The sequence below is a fragment of the Odocoileus virginianus genome, chromosome 30 (assembly GCF_023699985.2).
Source record: "Odocoileus virginianus isolate 20LAN1187 ecotype Illinois chromosome 30, Ovbor_1.2, whole genome shotgun sequence".
Classification (NCBI taxonomy): Eukaryota; Metazoa; Chordata; class Mammalia; order Artiodactyla; family Cervidae; genus Odocoileus; species Odocoileus virginianus.
The window spans coordinates 31,185,223-31,207,874 of record NC_069703.1 but is presented as its reverse complement, the minus strand read 5'-3'; the positions used below and the strand labels follow the sequence as shown (position 1 = coordinate 31,207,874).

The 22,652-nt window shown below is 45.3% G+C and overlaps 1 protein-coding gene and 1 pseudogene across 1 annotated transcript in view; both read right to left on the bottom strand.

The window, feature by feature from the left end:
* Positions 1-22,224, bottom strand: part of MICOS10 (mitochondrial contact site and cristae organizing system subunit 10) — a 34,852-nt gene extending 12,628 nt beyond the window's left edge. The window contains exon 1 of the mRNA XM_020899221.2: positions 22,090-22,224. Coding sequence (XP_020754880.1) covers positions 22,090-22,153 — 64 coding nt within the window. The 5' untranslated portion in view covers positions 22,154-22,224. The remainder of the gene's footprint in view (positions 1-22,089) is intronic.
* On the bottom strand, positions 4,062-4,157 carry LOC139032299 (U6 spliceosomal RNA; annotated as a pseudogene).
* Positions 22,225-22,652: the final 428 nt, after the last annotated feature.

Here is a 22,652-nt window from a genome sequence, read left to right as displayed (position 1 = left end):
GGACTCTGTGGGAGAAGGCGAGGGAGGGATGATTTGGAGAATAGCATTTAAACCTGTATATTGCCACATGTGAAACAGATCGCCAGGCCAGGTTGATGCATGAGACAGGGCGCTCAGGGCTGGCGCACTGGGAAGACCCAGAGGGACGGGATGGGGAGGGAGGTTCAGGATGGGGAACACAAGTACACCCGTGGCGGATACATGTCAACGTATGGCAAAACCACTATAATACTGTAAAGTAACTAGCCTCCAATTAAAATAAATAAAAGAATACTGGGTTCAACAAGAGTAAGAAATAAGACAGTCTCTTCCCTGGCGAGCTTGGGCTCAGGAACGAGTAACAAGTGAGGTATCCAGAAAACTGAACAAAAGCGAATCGTGTCTTTCAGAAAGGGACAGTGCCACCAGTGGACAGGAAGGTGGGAACACGTGTAGCTGAGAAGTTGTTGTTTTTACTCTTCAAGAAAGAGGTGGCATTTCAGTTGCCTTAAACGGTAGACTTTCAACAGCCAGAGCTGAGGTGGGGGGACACCCCCGATCCAGTGGCTGCAGAAAAGCAGGGCTCGAGCGGGGGAAATGGGGGTGGGGCCGTCACTCTGAAGCACAAGACGCGTCCCTGGGAGCAGGAGATAAGGCTGGAGAGGAACGGAGCCTCTGGAGCACCAGAAGGTGGGCCAACGAGTCTGCACAGCACTTAATTCAATAGGCTGGGGCTTCCCTGAAGAGTTTTTAAAAAGGCAAAACATGACTGACGCTATGCTTTAGGAAGAGTCATCCGACTAAGGTGTGCAGGATTACTTGGAAAGGAAGAGACATTTTGTTGGCAAAATTTACATGATTTAACAACTGATTAAGTGTGTGTATGTGCATCTGGGGTTTTGGGGGGGTGCAGTGGGGAAGGCTGTCAAAGAAAATGCAGAGAACTTCTACCTGGATAATTATAAAAACACTGGTGCTATTTAAAAGTCATCAAATAACCTTTTAATACAAAATTCCCTTAATAAAGCTAGAATATAACTTGATTCATACAAATGCAACAATAAAGTGAAGAGTATTTGCTAAGCACTTAGACTTCAGGATTCAATTATCGCATTTAACCTTCACATTTAATAAGCTTCTCTTATTAGCCCCATTTTACAGACTGGGAAACTGAGACACAGGAAGCTGAAGTGCCGTGTCTCGCGTCACATGTCTGGGACTGGAGCCCGGGCCATTAGACTCGAGAGACCTGGTCTTCAGCTATCACATTCCTCTGACGCCAGTGTGGCCTCCTCAGAGACACGAAAACCATCATAATCATCATGACTTACCCAAGGAAATGAAACAACTTTCCAAAATTCATCCGAGTCAACATTCCGTGTGGGCTTCCCTTTCATTACACAAACTAAGCACCCACTGTGTGCCAGGCACTAAGCTAGGCCCCAGGAAACAGGCTTTCACACTAAGTTCACAGTCTAGTGTCGGAATCAACTGATAATTAGAAACTCAAAGTACAAGGTACAGTAAGTAAACAGCAGGCGCTGTTTCTGCTCAGCGTGGAATACACGAAGGGGAGCAGGGTGCTGAGGAGAGACCGAAGTATGCAGGGTCATATTTTTCATGCAGATGGCAGAGAAGAGAGAATCTGAAGTCTGGGCCTAGCCAGAGGCACTGAGCAGGGTACCCAGACCACCCGGAGGGTTAGAGAAGGGAGTGGGAGAGGGGACGAGAGGAAAAGACGTCCAGGATCCCGGTTGCCAAACTACCCCAGGTGAGGCAGGAGACACAAAGACCGTCTTTGATGCGAAACTAAGGATCTTGACTATAAAGAAAGCTGAGCGCTGAAGAATTGATGCTTTTGAACTGTGGTGTTGAAGACTCTTGAGAGTCCCTTGGACTGCAAGGAGATCCAACCAGTCCATCCTAAAGGAAATCAGTCCTTAATATTCACTGGAAGGACTCACGCTGAAACTCCAATACTTTGGCCACCTGATGTGAATAACTGACTCACTGGAAAAGACCCTGATGCTGGGCAAGATTGAAGGCGGGAGGAGAAGGGGACGACAGAAGATGAGATGGTTGAATGGCATCACCAACGCCATAGACATGAGTTTGGGTAAACTCGGGGAGTTGGTGATGGACAGGGAGGCCTGGCGTGCTGCAGTCCATGGGGTCGCAAAGAGTTGGACAAGACTGAGTGACTGAACTGAACTGAAGGATCTCAGTCTGTATTACAAGCCACAGAGAAACAATGACAGAAACTATGGAGGCAAACAACACATCAGACATGTACTTTACAACAGCCCACGCACAGCAATGAGGCCAGGTTTGAAGAAAGCCCCATCAAAGACAGAGAAACAGTCAGGAGAAAGCCACTGCAGTAACCCAGGTGGGAGCTAGGTCCAGACTTCAGATTCTCTCTTCTCTGCCTGAAAAATATGATCTTGCACACCCTGGTCTCTCCTCAGCACCCCTCTCTCCCTTGTATATTCCAGGCTGAGCAGAAATGAGAGAGACGGTACCAAGGGTAAGCAGGACAGGTTAAAGCAAGACTCTGACCAGGGCTTAGGAGTTTCTGAGAAGTGGGAGTGACCACACTTAATGATGATTCTTAGCTAAGGAATCCTTAGGTAAAGATACAGTCATGGACAGAGATACACAGAGATGGAAACGGGGGTCAAATATTTTTTAAACAAACCAATGGTTTTGCATTTAACATACTGTTGGTGCCAATGGTGACTACTATCCCAGATTAACACTCACAAAAGTGTGGGAATGACTTGCCTGAATTCCGGGGCCTTCCATGAGCAAACCACTTTTTCTTTGCTGTTTAATTTGGTTCTCACAGGGTGCCCAAGACTATGAGGCTTAGGAAACAGCACCCAGCTGACTTTCTATTATAGTAGTATTCTACACCTGATGTGACTCATTGGAAAAGACCTTGATGCTGGCAAAGACTAACAGGAGGAGGAGAAGGGGACGACAGAGGACGAAATGGCTGGATGGCATCACCGACTCGATGGACATGAGTTTGCGCAATCTCCAGGAGATAGTGAAGGACAGGGAAGGCTGGCGTGCTGCAGTCCGTGAGGTCGCAGAGTCAGACGTGACTCAGTGACTGAACAGCACCATCCATCTGTCTTAAAGATATCAGCGTTCTACAAAGCTCCATAAATAAACCTCTCCAAATCACTGGACTTGCATACATTAAGAAATGAAAATTTTAGCTTTCATAAACTGAGTGAAGAAGAAAAGTCTTCCAAAAGATATGAGCTGAAATAAAATGAATTTCAAGTTGCAGCTGGAAAAGGGGAAAAACGTTGGGGTTTTTTTCAATGGTCACAGCCAATCTCCTCTGGGAAAGCATATGATTAGTAGCATTTATTCTAATGTCAGGACAACATAAGAGTGGAGCGGTAACGTCCTGTGTTTTTACTTCTAATTAGAGGGATACTGTGAGCTCACACACAGGCTTAGGCTGAAATGGTTAAAACAAAAATTCCTACAACTCGTTAACTTCAATTTAGTCACCTGAAATGATGCCAAGAAACTAGCAGCTTTCTTAGGACTATCTTCCTAGTAAAAGGCGAATTATGCTGCTCAAATCATTTGCTTCAGTTAATCATTTAAAATCTATCTATCAAACAGGATTTCGAGTACTTTATATGTGCAGGTTCTGACAAACAATCAGAAACATTTGTTCTAACTCATAAACATTTGCCAAAGTAAAGTAGATCTACAAATCCATCAACAATTATGTCAGTGTTACAATAATTACAAATTATCCGAAGCAATCTAATACAGGTTTAGGTTGGATAAACAAAATTGAAGTAAAAAGTGATGAGATGCATTTCAATTCCTCCATATACACTGCTAACTATTAAGCAGAGAGCTTTAAAATTCTACCTGAAGACACAGTTGCAGGAACTCGGTGGTGGGCTCTCACTTTAAACAGGCTCCTGGGCCACACTGGGACCCCCGCCCTTGCCCTCGCTCCCCGGCATCCGTTCAGACTGACCATATTCTCATATCCCATCTTCTTCTCCATTTTTTTTTTTTCTAATTTGTACCTCCCCCTCTTTTAAAACATGGAACGCATCATGAATTTGTGTGCCATCCTTACTCAGGGGTCATGCTAATCTCTGCATCATTACTGTACGTGCTGCCAAAACGAGCACACTCTTTATTTATCCTTTGTTTCTTTATTTATCCTTTATTTCTTGTCTCTATCATGCTATCTAAAAAGCACTTCACTTTCTCAGGACCTCCCCGGTGGCCCAGAGGTTAAGAATCCGCCTCGTAATGCAGGGGGTGCGGGTTCACCCCGCACCCTCCTTAGTCGGGGGAACTAAGGTCCCACACAGCGCGGTCGTGCACCACGAAGCCCGTGCGCCACCGCTGCCGAGCACGTGCCCTGGGGCCCTGGAACCGCAACTGCGGAAGCCCTGGAGCCCCAGGACCCCTGCTCCACAGCAAGAGCAGCCCCCGCGATGAGAAGCCCAGGCGCCACCACTAGGGAAAAAGCCCTCACAGCAACAAAGGTCCAGCACAGTCAAAAATAAATAAATATAAAAACAAAACACTAGACCAAAGGAACTCCTAAAGTTCCTACCAGCTCTAATAATCGATGGTTCTAGAAGTCTATGGATTTACGGAAGTTATTCAAGTGGGGTCAACCAAGGAAAGCAACAATGGGATATCACATCCACCAAGAGCAAAGCCCAAAACCTGTCAATCAAGGAGAAACATCATTGACAGGCGTGGTTGAAGGGCATCACCAAGGGGATGGACAGGAGTCTGAGTAGGCTCTGGGAGTTGGTGACGGACAGGGAAGCCTGGCGTGCTGCAGTTCATGGGGTCACAAAGAGTCGGATACGACTGAGTGACTGGACTGGACTGAACTGAACTGAATGTAATTTCAAAGTTAGTAAGAAGCTTAGAGAGATTTTCACTTTAAACTACTCTATTAAATACAAAACTAGACTTAACATTTATTTAAAGATTACTGAATATTCATTGGAAGGACTGATGCTGAAGCTGAAACTCCAATACTCTGGCCACCTAATGTGAAGAGCTGACTCATTTGAAAAGACCCTGATGCTGGGAAAGACTGAAGGTGGGAGAAGAGGAAAACAGAGGATGAGATGGTTGGATGGCATCACCGACTCAACGGACATGAGTTTGCACGAACTCTGGGAGACAATAAAAGACTGGGAAGCCTGGCGCGCTGTGGTTCATGGGGTCTCAAAGAGTCAGAGGCGTGGTTGAGCAACTGAACAACAAATTCATAATCCTCAACTACAGGAACCAACTCAGCTCAATAAATAATTTTTTTAACAGAAACTGTTCTCATTGTTTATTTGCTTACATTATGATCCCCTGGAGGAGGGGATGGCAACCCACTCCAGTATTCTTGCCTGCAGAATCCCAAGCACAGAAGCCTGGCAGGCTATGGTCCATAGGGTCACAGAGAGACACGACTGAAGCGACTTAGCTAAGTACAACAAGGTTAATGATTCTCCCCACCAAGCATCATTATTATTCACAAGAGGTAATCTGGATTAAGTTTACTGTTTATAATTCCATTTATATAAGTGGGATCATTTCTCACACAATATGTGCTAAAATTTATGTTTCTCACTTTATGATTATCAGGACACCTTTCTGTGACAGTACATGTCTGTTTAAAACTTTTCATGAACTATAACATATATATACAAAGAGCTGTACAATGAAGTGTACCACTCAATGAATTTTCATAGACTAAACACACCCATGTTACCAGCAACCAGAGCAAGAAACAAAAGATAACCAACACTCCCAGAAGTCTGCCTTGGGTTCTCCTAGTCAAAACTTTCCATCTGAGGGTAACCAGATTCTGACTTCTCAAAGCACAGTGTAGTTTTGCCTGGTTTTAAACTTACATAAACAGAGTCTCACAGCATGTACTTTGGCCCACCACTAGTTGTGAATAGCTACAGTTTGCTCATCACTGCAGTGCAGTATTCAGTTACACAGACTGTCACAGTTTACTAACCCACTCTGTGGATGGGCACTGGGTAGTTTCCAGAGGGTGCTATTATGAACAGTTATGTTCTGTGAACGTTCTAGTGTAACTTACTTGGTGAGCACATGTACTCATGTCTGCTGGGCACACACCTAGGCATGGAGCTGCTCCGTCATAAGATGCACACAGTTAGCGTCAGGAGATACTGCCAGTTTCCCAGTGTTCACACTGATTCATACTCCCACAAGTTGAGTCGGAAGGTTCTGGTTGCTTATATCTGCACAAACACTGAGTATATTTCATCTTTTTGCTTTCATTTCACTTTTCTTTTTTGGTTTTAAATAACTTTTCGGTGTATAATTTATGTAGAATAAACTGCACCCTTTTAAAGTGTAAAACTCAATGAGTTTGGAAGATGTAAACACACACACACACGGGGAACTACCCCCACAATCAAGAAGCAGAGTGCTGTTATCACCCCCGCTTCCTCGTGACCCTCCGCAGTCCATCCTTCTCTCTACCCTTCTCCACTTACCTACTTTGTCATTGCAGACTGCTTAGTATCTTCTAGAATTTTATATAGAAATGGAGTCATGCAATACCTACTCTTTTGTGTCTAGGTAATTTCACTCAACATAAAGACTTTGAAATGTATATATGTTGTTGTATACACGGTTTTGTATGTATGTCCCTTTTTATTAGTGACTAGTCCATTCCATGGATGGCTCACGTTTCTAATCCATTCACCTGTTGATGGACATCTGGGTTCTTTCCACTTGGGGGTTTGATGAATAAAGCTGCTATGAACATCCATATACAAGACTTTTTGTGAACATGTTTTCATTTCTCCTGAGTAAATAAATACCCAGGAGTAGAATGAGTGGATGGTATGTTTAACTTTATGAGAAACTCCCAGTTTTACAAAATGACTTTGCCATTACACCTTCCCATCAACAGTACACAAGAATTCCAGTTGCTCCATATCTTAGTCAACCCTTAATGTTATCAGTCTTCTAAACTATTTTAATCGGTGTATAGTGGTATCTCACTATGATTTTAATTTGCACATCCCACACCATTGATGTTAACATCTTTTTTTTTTTTTTTTGCCATTAGTATAACTACTTTTGTGAAGAATCTTTTCAAATATTTTACCAATTTTCTTAAACGAACTGTCTTCTTACTGCTATGATGAAATTTAAGAATTCTTTATTTATTCTGGAAACAAGCAACTTTTTTATTCTCTTAATGGTGTCTTTCAAAGAGCAAGTTTAAAATTTTGATCAGTCAGCATATAATTTTTTTCTTTGTGATTTTGCTTTCTGTGACCTAAGAAAAATTTTTTAAAGAAAATTTTTTGAATTCAAGGTCACAAAGATTTTTCTCCTATGCTTTCTTTTAGAATTATCTAGTTTTAGCTTTGTGATCTTTGAGTTAATTTCTATGTATGATAATGAGGTGCATTTTTTTCCTGTATATGGATGCACAGTTACTCTAACACAATCTGTTGAAAAGATTTTACTTTTCCCATTAAACTGCCTTGGCATCTTTGTCAAGAATGAACTGACCAGGCTTCCCTGGTGGCTCAGGGGTGAAGAATCTGCCAGTCCAGGAAGATTCCACAGGCCTTGGAGCAACTAAGCCCATGCGCCCCAACTAGAGAAAGAGCGCGTGCAGCAACAGAGACCGAGCACAACCAAAAACAAACACAAGATGAACTGACCACACACCTACGGGTCTACTCCTAGACACCAGCTGATCTCACTGATTGTATGTGCATCCCTTTCTCCAACACCACACCATCTAGCTTACTGAAGATTTACAGTAAGTCTTGATATCAGGTAATGATAGTCTTCCAACTGTTTCTCTTTAAAAAATCACTTTGGGAACTTTCCCGGCTATCCAGTGGTTAAGACTCCGCATGTTCTCTGCAGGGGGCACAGGTTCAATCCCTGACCTCATATGCCACCTGGCATGGCCAAAAATAAGACATCTCTCTGCTTTGTTTTGGGTTGTTTACATTTTCATATGGATTTCTGAATGAACCTCTCAATTTCTACAAGTAACTTTGAGCATTATTTTTCTTGCTGTAACAAGAGATAATATAAACTTCCTCACTGAATTGCTAGGAGAGTAAAAACAGGATAATATAATGGCAGGCCAAGTCTGGTGGCACATAACAGGTACTCAGTTAATGTCAGCTTCCTCTCTTCTCCCCTCTCCTGGCCTTTAAATAAACAGGATCCAATCTAGTAATGCCCTAACATTTCACTAGTGGGTCAATGGCCATGGTAAAATTATTACCACACCAAACGACTTTTGTAAGTAAATATTTGTATTTTAACTTGGATTCAATACTGAAATGCACTTGCCAGAAAAAGCAATTCAGCATATTTACTAATAAACTGTTTCAGGCCACATTTTAGGAAAGCATAAAACCATAGCCAAAACAAAAATTCAAATCTGTTTTCGAGTTCCATATAGGGCCTAATTACATTATTCTACAAGACTAACAGAAAATTCTCCTCTAGCAAGATCACAACGTTCCATTGTTCACACTGCTGCCGCAGATGGAAAAAGGATTCCTGCTTCCAAACACTGTTTAGAAATACATATAACAAACAAAATACGACTACTAATTCAACAATTAACATGTACTAATTTGAAACCCAAACCTATAAACAATCAAAAGCCTTTGAAGTATTTTAGTTTAGCCCAATTGATATCACTCCATGAAATGGAGAGGGATCAGTCTGCAAACACAGGCCACCAAAAGGCACTTTTTGGTGAGCCACCAATACTTTGTGGTAACCCACATTTATCAGATGAACTGATACTTAAAGAAAAACAATAATTTGCTTTCTTTTTCCATGACTGTCCAATGGCCTCTTTCTGTATAATATTTTTTAACATTAAAACGGTCTTAAACAATCAACTTAACTACACTTTTACTTGATTATCAGATGAACACACAAAACTGCTGATCAATTCTAAGGCAGCTCAGCTGCTAACCCATTTACTGTCCTAAATACTTTCTTAGCAAGGAAGGAACAAGGCCAAAACCTTCCTTTTCATGAAGATGAACAATGACACAGCAGTAACTCCTGTCTCTGTTGACTGAGTTGCATATAACCAGAGGCAAATCTAAGACATATCAGGAGTTAATTTACTGCAAAATGTTGCTTGGGCTCGCTCCCCTCCTGCCTCTCCTAATTGTCAACCACAACTCCATTCTCCACTTACGCAGGTCTGACGTCAACTCCGGCTCATGAACCTCCACATCAAGTTCTGTAAACATTTCTGCTACACTGTCACCATTACATCTGCCCCATTCCACTCCTCCTGCCATCTTAGATCTGAGCACCTCCAACCTCTAATCACTCCACTTCTGACATGACTTCGCAATAGTATACTAACCCATCCCATCCTCAGTCTGGCCCTTTCCAATTCATTCTCCTCGTGCTACTGCAGAGTTCTTTCTGAAAGTAAACATTCAACATTTTCCAGAGAAACAGAAAACCCATCCTAAAATTCATATGGAATCTCAAGGGACCCTGAACAGCCAAAATAATCTTGAAAAAGAACAAACCAGGAGACATATTTTCTGATTTCAAAACTTACTACAAAGCTGTGTTGTGTTGTACGTAGACACTCAGTCGTGTCCGACTCTTGCGACTCGGTGGACTATAGCCCACCAGGCTCCTCTGTCCATGAGGATTCTCCAGGCAAGAATACTGGAGTGGGTTGCCATGCCCTCCTCCAGCGGATCTTCCCAACCCAGGGATTGAACCCAGGTCTCCCGCACTGCAGGCCGATTCTTTACCGTCTGAGCCACAGGGAAGCCCAAGAACACTGGAGTGGGTAGCCTGTCCCTTCTCCAGTGGAAATTCCTGGCCCAGGATTTGACCTGGGGTCTCCTGCATTGCAGGTGGATTCTTTACCAACTGAGCTACCTGGGAAGCCCTACTACAAACCTAGTTATAGAAACAGCACAGTACTGGGAATTCCCTAGAAGTCCAGTGGTTAGGATTTAGCACTTTCACTGATGGGCCTGGATTCAACCTCTGGTTGAGGAACTAAGATCCCCCAAGTCAAACAGCACAGTAAAAACAAAACCAAACCACCACCCACCCAGAGCAGTACTGGCATAAAGACAGACAGAGCAATGGAATAGAAGCCTAGAAATAAACCCCTGCACACATGGCCAAGGCTTCCCAGGTGACCCAGTGGTAAAAGAATCCCATCTGCCAATGCAGGAGATGCAGGAGACGTGGGCTCAATCCCTGGGTCAGGAAGCTCCCCTGAGTAGGAAATGGCAGCCCACTCCAGTATACCTGCCTGGAAAATTCCATGGACAGAGAAGCCTGAAGGGCTACAGACCACAACAACAACATAAATGGTCAAAAGATTTTTGACAAGGGTACCAAAACCATTCAGTGGGGAAAGGCCTGTCTTTTCAACAAACAGTCCTAGGAAAACTGGATATCCACATGCAAAAAAATACATAGGACAAAAGTGTCATAACAATGGATGTGGCAATGATTTCCTGGATATGAAATCACAGAAAAAAAAATATAAATATATTGGTCTGTACCTCCAGTTTCTGGCAGAGAGCTCCTAGATTGCTTAGAACTTCCTGGGTTCTTCGGCTATATGAGACAATTCTTGGTGGGCTCCTGCATGGCTTCAAGATGAGGGCTGACCACTAGAGAGACCAAGCCACCCTTGGAATTTTCAGCCCCATCCCCAGCCTCCAAGGGAAGAGGGGTTGGAGACTGAGTTCATGATTAATCATGGCTTTCTGATGAAGCTTCTGAAAAACCCAAAAAGTATGGGGTTCTAAAAGCTTCCAGGATGGTGAATACATCTAGGAGGGAGGTACACCCAACTTGATAGAAACAGAAACTCCAGGGCTTGGGACTCTTCGGGACCTTGCCAAATGTATCTCTTCATCTGGCTGTTCATTCATACTCTTTAGTATACTTGGTAATAAACTGGTAATCTAGTGGTGGTGGTTCAGTCGCTAAGTTGTGTCCAACTCTTGCGACCCCATGGACTGTAGCCCACCAGGCTCCTCTGTCCATGTGATTTTTCCAGACAAGAATACTGGAGTGGGTTGCCATTTCCTTCTCCAGGGGATCTTCCCAACCCAGGAATCGAACCCGGGTCTCCTGCATTGCAGGCAGATTCCTCACCACCTGAGCTATGAGGGAAGCCTAGTAAGTAAACTGTTTTCCCGAGTTCTGTGAGCCACTATAACAAATTATTGACTACTAGGAGGGAAGCCGGAGATCCACCCAGTCCATCCTAGAGGAGGTCAGTCCTGGGTGTTCACTGGAAGGACTGATGCTGAAGCTGAAACTCCAGAACTTTGGCCACCTCATGCGAAGAGTTGACTCCTGATGCTGGGAGGGATTGAGGGCAGGAAGAGAAGGGGACGACAGAGGATGAGATGGCTGGATGGCATCACCAACTCAATGGGCATAGGTTTGGGTAGACTCCGGGAGTTGGTGATGGACAGGGAGGCCTGGCGTGCTGCTATTCATGGGGTCGCAAAGAGTCAGACACGACTGAGTGACTGAACTGAAGGAGGGAAGCACAGGAACCTCTGATTCACAGCCAGCCAGAAGCACCGGGAACAAGCTGGACTTGTGACTGGCATCTGAAGTGAGACTCTCAGGGGACTAAGCCCTGAGCCTGCAGGGTCTGTGCTGTCTTGTTAGTGTCAAAACTGAATTGTGTTACAGAACACCCAGTTAGTGTCAGAGAATAGCTTGGTGTGGAATACCCATACATCCGACATTAGAAGAACTGTGAGTGTGAGAGTGGAGGAGAAATAGAGGGGGGTTTTTGCTGCTCAGACACCAAAAGCAGTCAACAAAAACTGACAAACTGGACGTCATAAAAATTTTTTAATTTTGTGTACCAAAAGATAATAGCAAAAGCAAAAGGCATCCCACATACACAGGAGAAAATATCTGCCAATCATAGATCTGATACAGGATCAATATAAGAACATATAGAGAAATCCTACGTGCAACAAAAACAATTCAAAGATGGACAAAATACTCGAACAGACATTTCTCCAAAGATACACAAGTGGCCAAAAACCATATGAAAAGATGCACTCAACATCACTAATTATTAATTAAATACATGCAAATCCAAGTTACAATAAGATACTACACTACACTGATTATGATGGCTACATTGCTGAAGATGTGAAGAAACTGGGACTCATGTGCAGTGTTGCCGAGAAAATAAAATGGTACGGTCACTGTGGAAGATAGTGGGGCAGATCCTCAAACAAGTCAAAAAGAACTGCCACTGCGGTTCAGTCACCAAGGCGCGCCCGACACTCTGAGACCTCATGGACTACAGCGCACCAGGCTTCCCTGTCCGTCACCACCAAGTGTGCTCAGACTCATCTTCACTGAGTTGGTGACGCCATCCAACCACCTCATCCTCTGCTGCCCCTTTCTCCTTTTGCCTTCCATCTTTCCCAGCATCAGGGTCTTTTCCAACAGCTCTTTGCATCAGGTGGCCAAAGCACTGGAGCTTCAGCTTCAGCATCAGTCCTTCTAATGAATATTCAGGGTTGATTCCCTTTAGGATTGACTGGTTGGATCTCCTTGCAGTACAAATGACTCTCAATAGTCTTCTCTCACACCACAGCTGAAAAGCATCAATTCTTCAAGGCTCAGCTTTCTTTATAGTCCAAATCTCACATCCATACATGACCACTGGAAAAACCATAGCCTTGACTAGACAGACCTTTTAGGCAAAGTGATATCTCTGCTTTTTAATATGCTGTCTAGGTGTGTCATTGCTTTCCTTCCAAGGAGCAAGGGTCTTTTAATTTTGTGGCTGCAATCATCATCTGCAGTGATTCTGGAGCCCAAGAAAATAAAATCTACCACTGTTTCCATTTTTTTCCCTATCTATTTGCCATGAAGTGATGGAACTGAATTCCATGATCTTAGTTTTCCGAATGTTGAGCTTTAAGCCAGCTTTCTCACTCTCTTCTTTCACCCTCTTTAAGAGGCTCTTTAGTTCCTCTTCACTTTCTGCCTTTAGAATGGTATCATCTGCATATGTGAGGTTATTGGTATTTTCCCCAGCAATCTTAATTCCAGCTTGTGATTCATCCAGCCTGGCATGTCACATGATGTACTCCGTATAGAAGTTAAATAAGCAGGGTGACAATACACAGCCTTCTCATACTCCTTCCCCAATTTAGAATCAGACAGTTGTTCCACGTCTGGTTCTAAGTGTTGCTTCTTGACCCGCATACAGATTTTTCAGGAGACAAGCAAGGTGGTCTGGTATTCCCATCTCTTTAAGAATTTTCCAGTTTGTTGTGATTCACAGAGTCAAAAGCTTTAGCATAGTCAATGAAGTAGACGTTTTTCTGGAACTCCCTTGCTTTCTCCACCATCCAACAAATGTTGGCAATTTGGTCTCTGGTTTCTCTGCCTCTTCAAAACCCAACTTGTACATGTGGACATTCTTGGTCCATGTACCGCTGAACGCCGTCTTGGAAGGGTTCTGAGCACGCCCCTGCTGGCATGTGAGATGAGCATGGCTGAGCAGCAGTGTGAACACCCTTTGGCGCTGCCCTTCTCTGGGACTGGAATGAAAACTGACCTTTCCAGCCCTGTGGCGACTGCTGAGCTTTCCAAACTGGCTGACATATTGGGCGCAGCACTTTAATGTGAAACGGTGAAAGTGTTGGTCACTCAAGCATGTCCAACTCTTTGCGACTCCACGGACTGTAGCCTGCCAGGCTCCTCTCTTTCCGTGGAATTCTCCCCTCAAGAATACTGGAGACGATAGAAAACATTCCCTTCTCCAGGGGATCTTCCCAACCCAGGGACTGAACCTGGGTCTCCCACATTGTAGGCAGATTCTTTACCATCTGATCCACCAGGGAAGCCCTTAACACGAAGTAAGCCAATCTCTAAAAGACAAATACTGTCAGATTCTGGTTACATGAGGTAGTTAAGAGCAGTCAAAATCACAGAGATAGAAAAGAGAGTGGTGGTTGCCAGGGGCTGGGCGTGACAGCGGAGAGTTACTGTTAGCTGGATAGAGTTTCAGTCTCACAAGATGAAGCATTATGGAGACAGAAGGCCGTACTGACTGCACAACACTGTGAGCCTATTTAATACCATCTAATAGTGCACTATAGATGCTTAAATGGTCAACTTCAAGTTTTTCATTTAAATTAAAAATTTTTCATTTTTTTTATTGAAGGATAGTTGATTGACAATGTTGTGCTAGTTTCAGATATACAGCAAAGTGATTCAGTTTTATACATATGTGTGTGTGTTCAGGTTTTTTTACATTATAGGTTATTACAAGATAGTGAATATATTTCCCTGTGCCATACAGTAGAATCTTGTTGTTTATGCTATATACAGTAATATGTATATATGTTAATCTCAAACTCCTAATTTACCTGTCCCATTAGATGGCTAATCTCATTATATGTATTTCATCACAATAAAAAAATCAGGGGAAAACACCTCACAACATTATGAAGATTAAATGAGATAACGTTACAGGCTTATCACAGTGCGTGGTCCACACTAAGTGCTCAATAAATGGCAGTCATTATCATCATTCCCGAAAGGAGCCAGTCTCTCTCTCCTCTGGGACTTTTCCTGGACAGTTTCTGAGGCCTGAAATACAGACCTCCGCCCATCAGCCTACTGAACACCTACATATTCTCTAAGACTGGACTCCAATGCCACCACCTGCTTTTCACATTCCTCAGGAAGCGTGGACTTCTCACAATGTCTGGTATTAAGCTGTTTGGGGACATTCACATTAATAACTACTATTATGTTTATAAACTGAAATACCGATTGTTAGACTCCCATACCACCCGCAGCGTCCACACTCAGAGCAAATGTGTTCATTACCTTAACTTAGGATTGTTAGCCTTCATTCAAGGCCTGCAGCGAGTATTTACCAAGTGCAAGTAATGGACCCAGCGCTCTACGAAGATCATCTCATCCCATCCTGACTGTGACGACCACCACTTTATAACTGATGAAACTAAGGCACAGGGAGGTCCCCAAGGGTGCTTTTGTTTCTAACGCAAAAACTTAGGCAACAGAAAAGGCACTGTGAAGGCCGTCACAGTCCACACTCTAGGGGCTGCTTATCAATGTCCACGGCTCGCACTCTTCCTTATGCTCGACACACCCGGCCTCCAAGAGCAGCCTTTTTCAGGCAAGTCATGGTGCTGGGAAACCCCTTTGCCAACCATGACATCTCTTTCCTTTCTTTTGGACTTCCCGGCCCATATGTGGATCAGATACTAGATATTCCTTACTCTGGTCTCACAGTGGGGTGAAATGAGGGGGAGGAGGAACCACAGCCAATGCGACAGCTTTTCAAGGCAGGTTAAGGATTCTGCAGGGCTCCAAATGGGGTTCCCTGGTGCCTCAAATGGTAAAGAATCTGCCTGTAATGCAGAAGACCCAGGTTCAATCTCTGGGTCAGGAAGATCCCCTGGAGAAAGAAATGGCAACCCACTCCAGTATTCTTGCTTGGGAAATCCCACAGACAGAGGAGCCTGGCCTCCAAATTCATCACGAGTGCCAGAAGGAGACTTGCCTCAGAGCGTCTCCCAGCGAATCTGGGGCCCTGGCCTCTGTCACACGGACATCAGCGTGGTCACGGGGTCCCAGTCTGCCACCGCAGGCCTTCCGCACTCAAGAGTGAGCTGTAACAGGACTCTGAGGGCAATGACAAGGCTTCCGTGACTTACACTTTCAGGGCTTAGAAATTCTCAACTTGCAAGGAAGGACCTCCGTAAGTCTCATAACCCTGACTTTTCTCATCTCCTAGAATCTCACTTTCACTGGGAAAGAGAAAACAGAACCTCCTGTCCAGTCCAGAGCAGCAAGCACAAGGTGAGGGCGTCAGCCCCGTCCCAGAACTACCAAGACTCGGATGTGAGCACTATACATGCCTGCCAGTCTCACCAGCAAAACGGGTATCTTATTCATGAGGGCGCACACAGACTTAACTACTTAGAATGTACAAGAAAAACAAATGGCACAGCCCATGAGGCAAGTGCCGAAGAAAACCAGAGCATTCAATAAACCTGACAAAACTTAAAAATAAATCTGTAAAATTAGCAAAAACTATTAATGATGCATTCACATAAAACTAACGGAACATGCTATTCATAAAATGTAATATTCTTCACTCCCTTTTCATTTCCTGCAATAAGGCTTTGGCACTACCACTTACACCAACACCACCCTCTCCTTGTTTAAATAAAAAAGTGCTCTCTGGTTTACATTTCTGCGTTGACTAGTCCCAAATATTTCTAATACTACTTTATTATTAAGATTACTGACACTAATTTACACACCCATGTGAAATTTTAAAAGTTGGTAAAAGTTCCAAGAGTACCAGCCCACGTGATCAAAGTGTGAACTGGCAGAAATTCATATGAAATCGACCTTACTTGGACTTTTAAAATTTAAGAGCTAATTCATTCAGTTAATAAACATACTGGGTAGCAAGTATGGGCAGAGAATACAGCCTACAAAGTTTTCAGCAATGCATGTCATTCATTTAACAGTAATTATTGTATGCCTCCTGTATGCCAGAGGCTGGGGGTCAATAGTGAACAAAACAGTCTCTGACTCTCATTCTACATTCTAGGGTGGGGGGACAATCAAGTAAAGAAACAGACTGCAAATTTCAGATGGTGATATGAGCTATTAACAAAAAATAGTGATGTGATAGAGAATAAATAGGATACCTAGGAACTTCTTAAATGCTAGCAAGGTTATTAAAAAAGAAAGTTAACCTCACCATATAGAGAAACTAGACAATGCATATGGGTGGCAGTAGCAGGAATAAGAACTGAGGCCAAAGAGAAAGGTAAAAATGTGGGAGGGAGCAAGGAAAAGAGAGGAGTGAGAAAGAAGACAGAAACAGCTGTGCAATGAGCGATGGCCTACTGTGCCTCTCACAGGGAGGTGTGTGTTTTGCTTCCTTGATTTAATAGGCTCAATACACCAGGTAAAACCATATTAGAAAATTTCTACCCCACACACTACTATTAAACAGAAATAAATAGGTATTTTAAATCCAGAATATGGGAGAAATAAAATTGCTTTCCCTATGATAGGTAAGGGAGGGGGTATTTATAAATAAATGTAGCTCTTCCTATAGGACAATTTATATGAGAACATTACTCAAGCTCCAGAGTAAATCCTTGAAGAACTGTTTTTTAAAACCTGTGCCTAAAGTACACGCTTCCGAGGGCTCTTTATCTCAGCTGTACAGTATCTAGGCTACATGTGAGCAAGGGAGAGAGTCCTTCTTCACTCTACCCTGTGTAGAACAGCCAGTGGGAACCAGCGGCACAGGACCCGGAGCTCGCCGGGGGCTCCACGGCGACCCAGCGGGTGGGGCCGGGGGAGGGAGGGGATGTGAGTACACAATAGCTGCATCGCTTCGCTGTAGAGAAGAAAGGAATACAGCACTGTCAAGTAATTATACTCCAATAAAAAACAGATAAAACCAACAACAGTTCATGGCAAAAAAAAAAAGCCTCCATTTTTAAAAATAATAATAAAACATTCATTTTTCAGCAAACCAGCGGGGAAAGACTGAAAATACTTAGGTAGAAGGTGCCAAACACCAGTGCTCACCAAGGGAGCTGTCCACTCACCTGGACTTCCCTTTTGTCTCTTTCAAGCCAGAAAATATGAAATTATCCACACGCAGCTGAAAGCCTACCTTGGCCCTTCTTCTCTACCTACGTCTTCGACCAAACCTCTATCTTATGGCAGGCTGCCATTCCCCGAGTTTCCATCTCCATTTTGAAGCACCAGAAAAGCAGGCAGCCAGAGAGGTTTCAAGAGTTCTATGATCTCATTGCCTATAGGAGTAAGAACTAAAGCACTGACGAGGGAAGAGCGTTCATGCCACAGTCTCAACCCTCTCAGACGGAAGCCTCCCAGAATCACACTACCACACTGCATTTCTCACATATCCTTCCTTGAAGTCCACAACTTAAGGGCTAGCTCCTCAAAATCTGAACTCAACTTCTCCCTCAAAATTAAAAACCTCTTCGTGGGGCTTCCCTGGGGGCTCAGTGATAGGGTCCGCCGGCCAGTGCAGGAGACATGGGTTCGATCCCTGATCCAGGACGACCCCACCTGCCGCAGAGCAACTCAGCGCGTGCGCCGCAAATATTGCGCCTGAGCTTTAGAGCCGGAGCCCACGTGCGAAACGACTGATGCCCGCACGCCCTAGAGCCCAGCTCCGCAGGAAAAACCACTGCAGGAGGAGACCCGCACACCGCAACTAGAGAGCAGCCCGCATAGCAGTAAAGACCCCACGCAGCCAAAAATACAGAAGTAAAATCTTAAAAAAAAAAAACAAAAAAACCTCTTCTCAACCTCATTACCATTCTCAAACAAATCCAACCATGAAAGCAGAAAGAACACCAAAATTATGAGCTTTTCTTCTCCCTATAGTCTCTCTCCTGCCAACTCACAGGATCAGTTACCAAGTCCCAGATGTCACTGAGGGGAATGAGGTGCACATGCTCCCCTCCTGCTTTACTTCCAATTTCTGATCAATGACATCACCGCTGAACCAAGTTCTAACCTTGGAGTCATCTTTATTATAAGAAACGGACTGTGACAAAGTTAACCTAGTTGGAGAGAAGATAAAGAAAACAGCATTTATTCACTTCCTGGTATGTGCCTGGCACTGTGCTGGCCTAGGAAGTGGGTGTTACTATCTCCATTCCATAAATGGGGGGGAAAGTTTGTGAAGTTTCTCAAATATACCCACTCCTTTCTAGTCTAACAGTTCAGACTTTTCACTTCACATTCACAGCCTTCTCTACTCCTGATTTGTTCTGTATAAAACACTGCCAGAACAATCATACCAAAATTCCTTTTACATCACATCAGTTCCCTGTTAAGGGCAGTGAAATGCCTTCTGCTTTTCTATTTGCCCACTGGCTGGCCCACAGCTCAGTATGTATGTGTTAACCAGCTCATGATCCCCCACCAGCCTCCACTTGCTGAGCCCTGGGAGCAGAAAGTAACAAATTTTTAAGACAGAGATGGTGAATATGCAGAATGCATGTGAAAACGCCAACTCAAAAAGCTTCAAGAAAAAGAATCTCTCTCTAAGATATTTCACAATTCTGAGTCCACTCAAGTCAGCCTTCTTTAGGGGGGAGTGGGTGCTGAAATCGGAACGCCTGGGCGCTAACCCCAGCTCCTTACTTCTAGCCACTTAACCTCTCCGCGCCTCAGTTTCCTTCTCCATAAAGGTTTAAACAGCCTTTGCTCAAGTTCTTCCACCCTCCCTAACAATCCAGGTCATTATCCAAAGCTCTGCTAAAGGCTCATTTCTCCCAACCTACCACTGCACTTCCTTGATTTATCATAATAGCTCTATAGCAAAGAACTGGAATAACTCATTTTAATTTTCATCTGTAATTACATATCACCATGCTTCATTTGGGCTTCCCTTGTGGCTCAACTGGTAAAGAATCCCCCTGCTACGCGGGAGACATGGGTTCGATCCCTGGGTTGGGAAGATCCCCTTGAGAAGGGAAAGGCCACCCACTCCAGTATTCTGGCCTGGAGAACCCCACGAACTGTACAGTGCACGGGGTCACAAAGACTCGGACACAGCTGAGCGTCACTTCACGCTTCATTTAACCATTCCGCCTATGTGTGCCCCCGCAATGTCGCACACGCGAAGGACACACACTACTCACCGCCTCAGCTGACCATCGGTGTGTGTGCATGCGCGCGCTCCGTCGCTCAGTCCGGTCGACGCTGCGACCCCAGGGACGGCAGCCCACCAGGCTCCTCTGTCCATGGGACTCTCCAGGCAAGAATGCTGGAGTGGGCTGCCATTTCCTCCTCCAGGGGATCTTCCCAACCCAGTGATCGAACCCATGTCTCCTGTGTCTCCTAAGTCGGCAGGCAAATTCTTTACCACTGAGCCACCTGAGAAGCCTGATCATCAGTGGCATGATACTAACACCAACAATTATTACTATCGCTATTTACTGACTACCTAGTAAGTGCTGGGCATTGCACAAATATCTTGTATACTTTTCTGTCCTTCAACATTCAGCATCCTTTTAGGTAAATCTGTCTCTTAATCCCCATTTCACAGTTAAGCCTCTACATAAACTCATGCATTTAATCCTCAAAACATCTCTGTAAGATAGTAATATTATGGCCAATTTACTCAATAAAAATTAGGAAGCAGGCACAGAGAGGTTAAATAACTTGCCCCAAATCACACAGCTGGTAAGTGGTGAACTGAAAGCTGCGATAAAGTCACTTACTGACTCATTCTCAAAATTTTTTATTAGGCATTCTTCTGTGGGCTGAAGCTACAACAGTGAATAAACCAGAAAACATCCCTGCTTACAGTTTTATTTCTTTTCCAATATTTTCATTCAAGAGCACAATCCTAAATCCTCTTACTCTTCAAGACTTTCATACTAAAATACCAAATTCAGGTAATAAGAGTATTGAAGAAAAGCATGGGACATGAAGCCAAAATACCTGGGTTAAATTCCCAACTTTGCCATTGATTAAGCCCTGATCAATGGGCTTCCCTCACAGCTTGGTCGGTAAAGAATCTGCCTGTAATGCAGAAGACCCGGGTTTGATCCCTGGGTCAGGAAAACCCCCTGGAGGAGGGCATGGCAACCCACTCCAGTGTTCGTGCCCGGGGAAATCCCATGGACAGAGGAGCCTGGCAGGCTACAGTCCACGGGGTCACAAAGAGTCAGACACGACTGAGCAACTAAACCACCACCAGGCCCTGATCACACTCGTTCACCTAACCTGCACACTGAGCACAGAGTCTGGCACTTAGCAAAACGGTTTCCCTCTCCCCTCGGAGCACTGACTTCACAGTCTGTGTCACGGAGCACATGTTAAAAGGCTACACCGGGGGACACGACGGGCTGAAGAGAGACCGATCGGCCTCTTAACTTTCCAAGTCAATTCTCCTTCCAGATGACCAGCACTAAAGTCTCCGCTTTCAGGCCTCAAACTACTCCAAGGCTGATAAATCAGGTTCCAAGTCCCAACCAGTCCATCCTAAAGGAAATCGGTCCTGAATATTATTGGAAGGACTGACACTGAAGCTGAAGCTGCAATACTTTGGCCACCTGATGCGAAGAACCAACTCATTGGAAAAGACCCTGATGCTGGGAAAGATTGAAGGCAGGAGGAGAAGGGGACGACAGAGGATGAGATGGTTGGATGGCATCACTGACTGATGAACAGGAGTTTGAGTAAACTCCAGGAGTTGGTGAAGGACAGGGAGGCCTGGCGTGCTGCAGTCCATGGGGTTGCAAAGAGTCGGACACGACTGAGCGCCTGAACTGAACTCCCCCTCCGAGCACGGACTTCAGTCTGTGTCGTCACGGAGCGCATGTTAAAAGGCTACAGGAGTGACAAGACGGGCTCAAAAGGGGCCAATCAGCTTCCTAACTTTCCAAGTCGATTCTCCTTCCAGATGAACAGCACTAACGTCCCCGCTTTCAGGCCTCAAACTACTCCAAGGCTGATAAATTGGGTTCCAAGTCGGGAATGGCAGCGACCCACGTGAGGCCTGGCAGAATCTATAAAAGGCTTGCAGATGACCTTCTCGGCAGGCACTTTTGATTCAGCAGGGGAACAACGTGGCCTCAGAGAGCCGTGACCCCAGGGAGAACCCCCAGCCCCTGGCCCCTGTGCACGCCGCTTCCACTCGCAGAGCCCCGCAGCTCTCCGGCCGCCTGCCGACGCGACCCCCACTTCTCCCGGGCTGCCGCAGCTGCAGCCCTCCCACTTCGGGCAGCCCCCCAGGCTCCTGCGGCCCGTGTTCCCCAGCGCGCCCAAGTGATCTGGGCCCCCGGGGGCCCCGAGCCCCGGCCTGAGTGGCTGGAACAGGCCGGACGGCCTGACCTCTCACCCCCTGAGTGGACCTCTCACGGGGCTTCTTCTCCACCCTCCCAGTCAGCGGGCCCCCGTGCCGACGACTCGGCTCCCGGCGGCTCCCGCCGGACACGACGAGGAGCCCCTCACCTATCTTCACGACGGCGTCCGCCAAACACCGGTCCCACTTCCGGCCGAGCTCTGACTCCGACATGTTCCCCCGCCAGCAGCAGCCGCTCCAGCTTTCCGGACCGTCGGGCCCCGCGCTCAGAGCCCCTCCCCCACCACCCCCCAAGCAAGTCTCGCGATAGCCGGCCGCCTGTCCCAGGCCCGGAAGGCCGACGGCGCCGGCGCACCAGATATCGCGAGATGATCTGACTACTTCCGTTCTCTCCGGGTTTTTTTATGGCTTTTTTTTTCAATTGGTCGTCAAGGTGACGGGTGGCGGAGGCCTGAGGTGACCCTGACCTTGGAGCTGCGCCTACCTAAGGGTTGCGAGGCAGACAGGTTTCCTAGGCGGCATCCAGAGCCCTGTCTGGGAAGGTTCCTTTCGCCACACCAGCTCCCGACTCTAGCCTTGGAAATTCCCCAGGGCGAGTGAGGGCACCGCGCTAGGGTGTCTTCTTTCGTCGCTTCACCTTGGCTTTTTTCTCCTCCCGCGTTCCCTCATTTATTGCCGTGGAGCTCCCGCCCTCACCTCTTACCACAGAAAT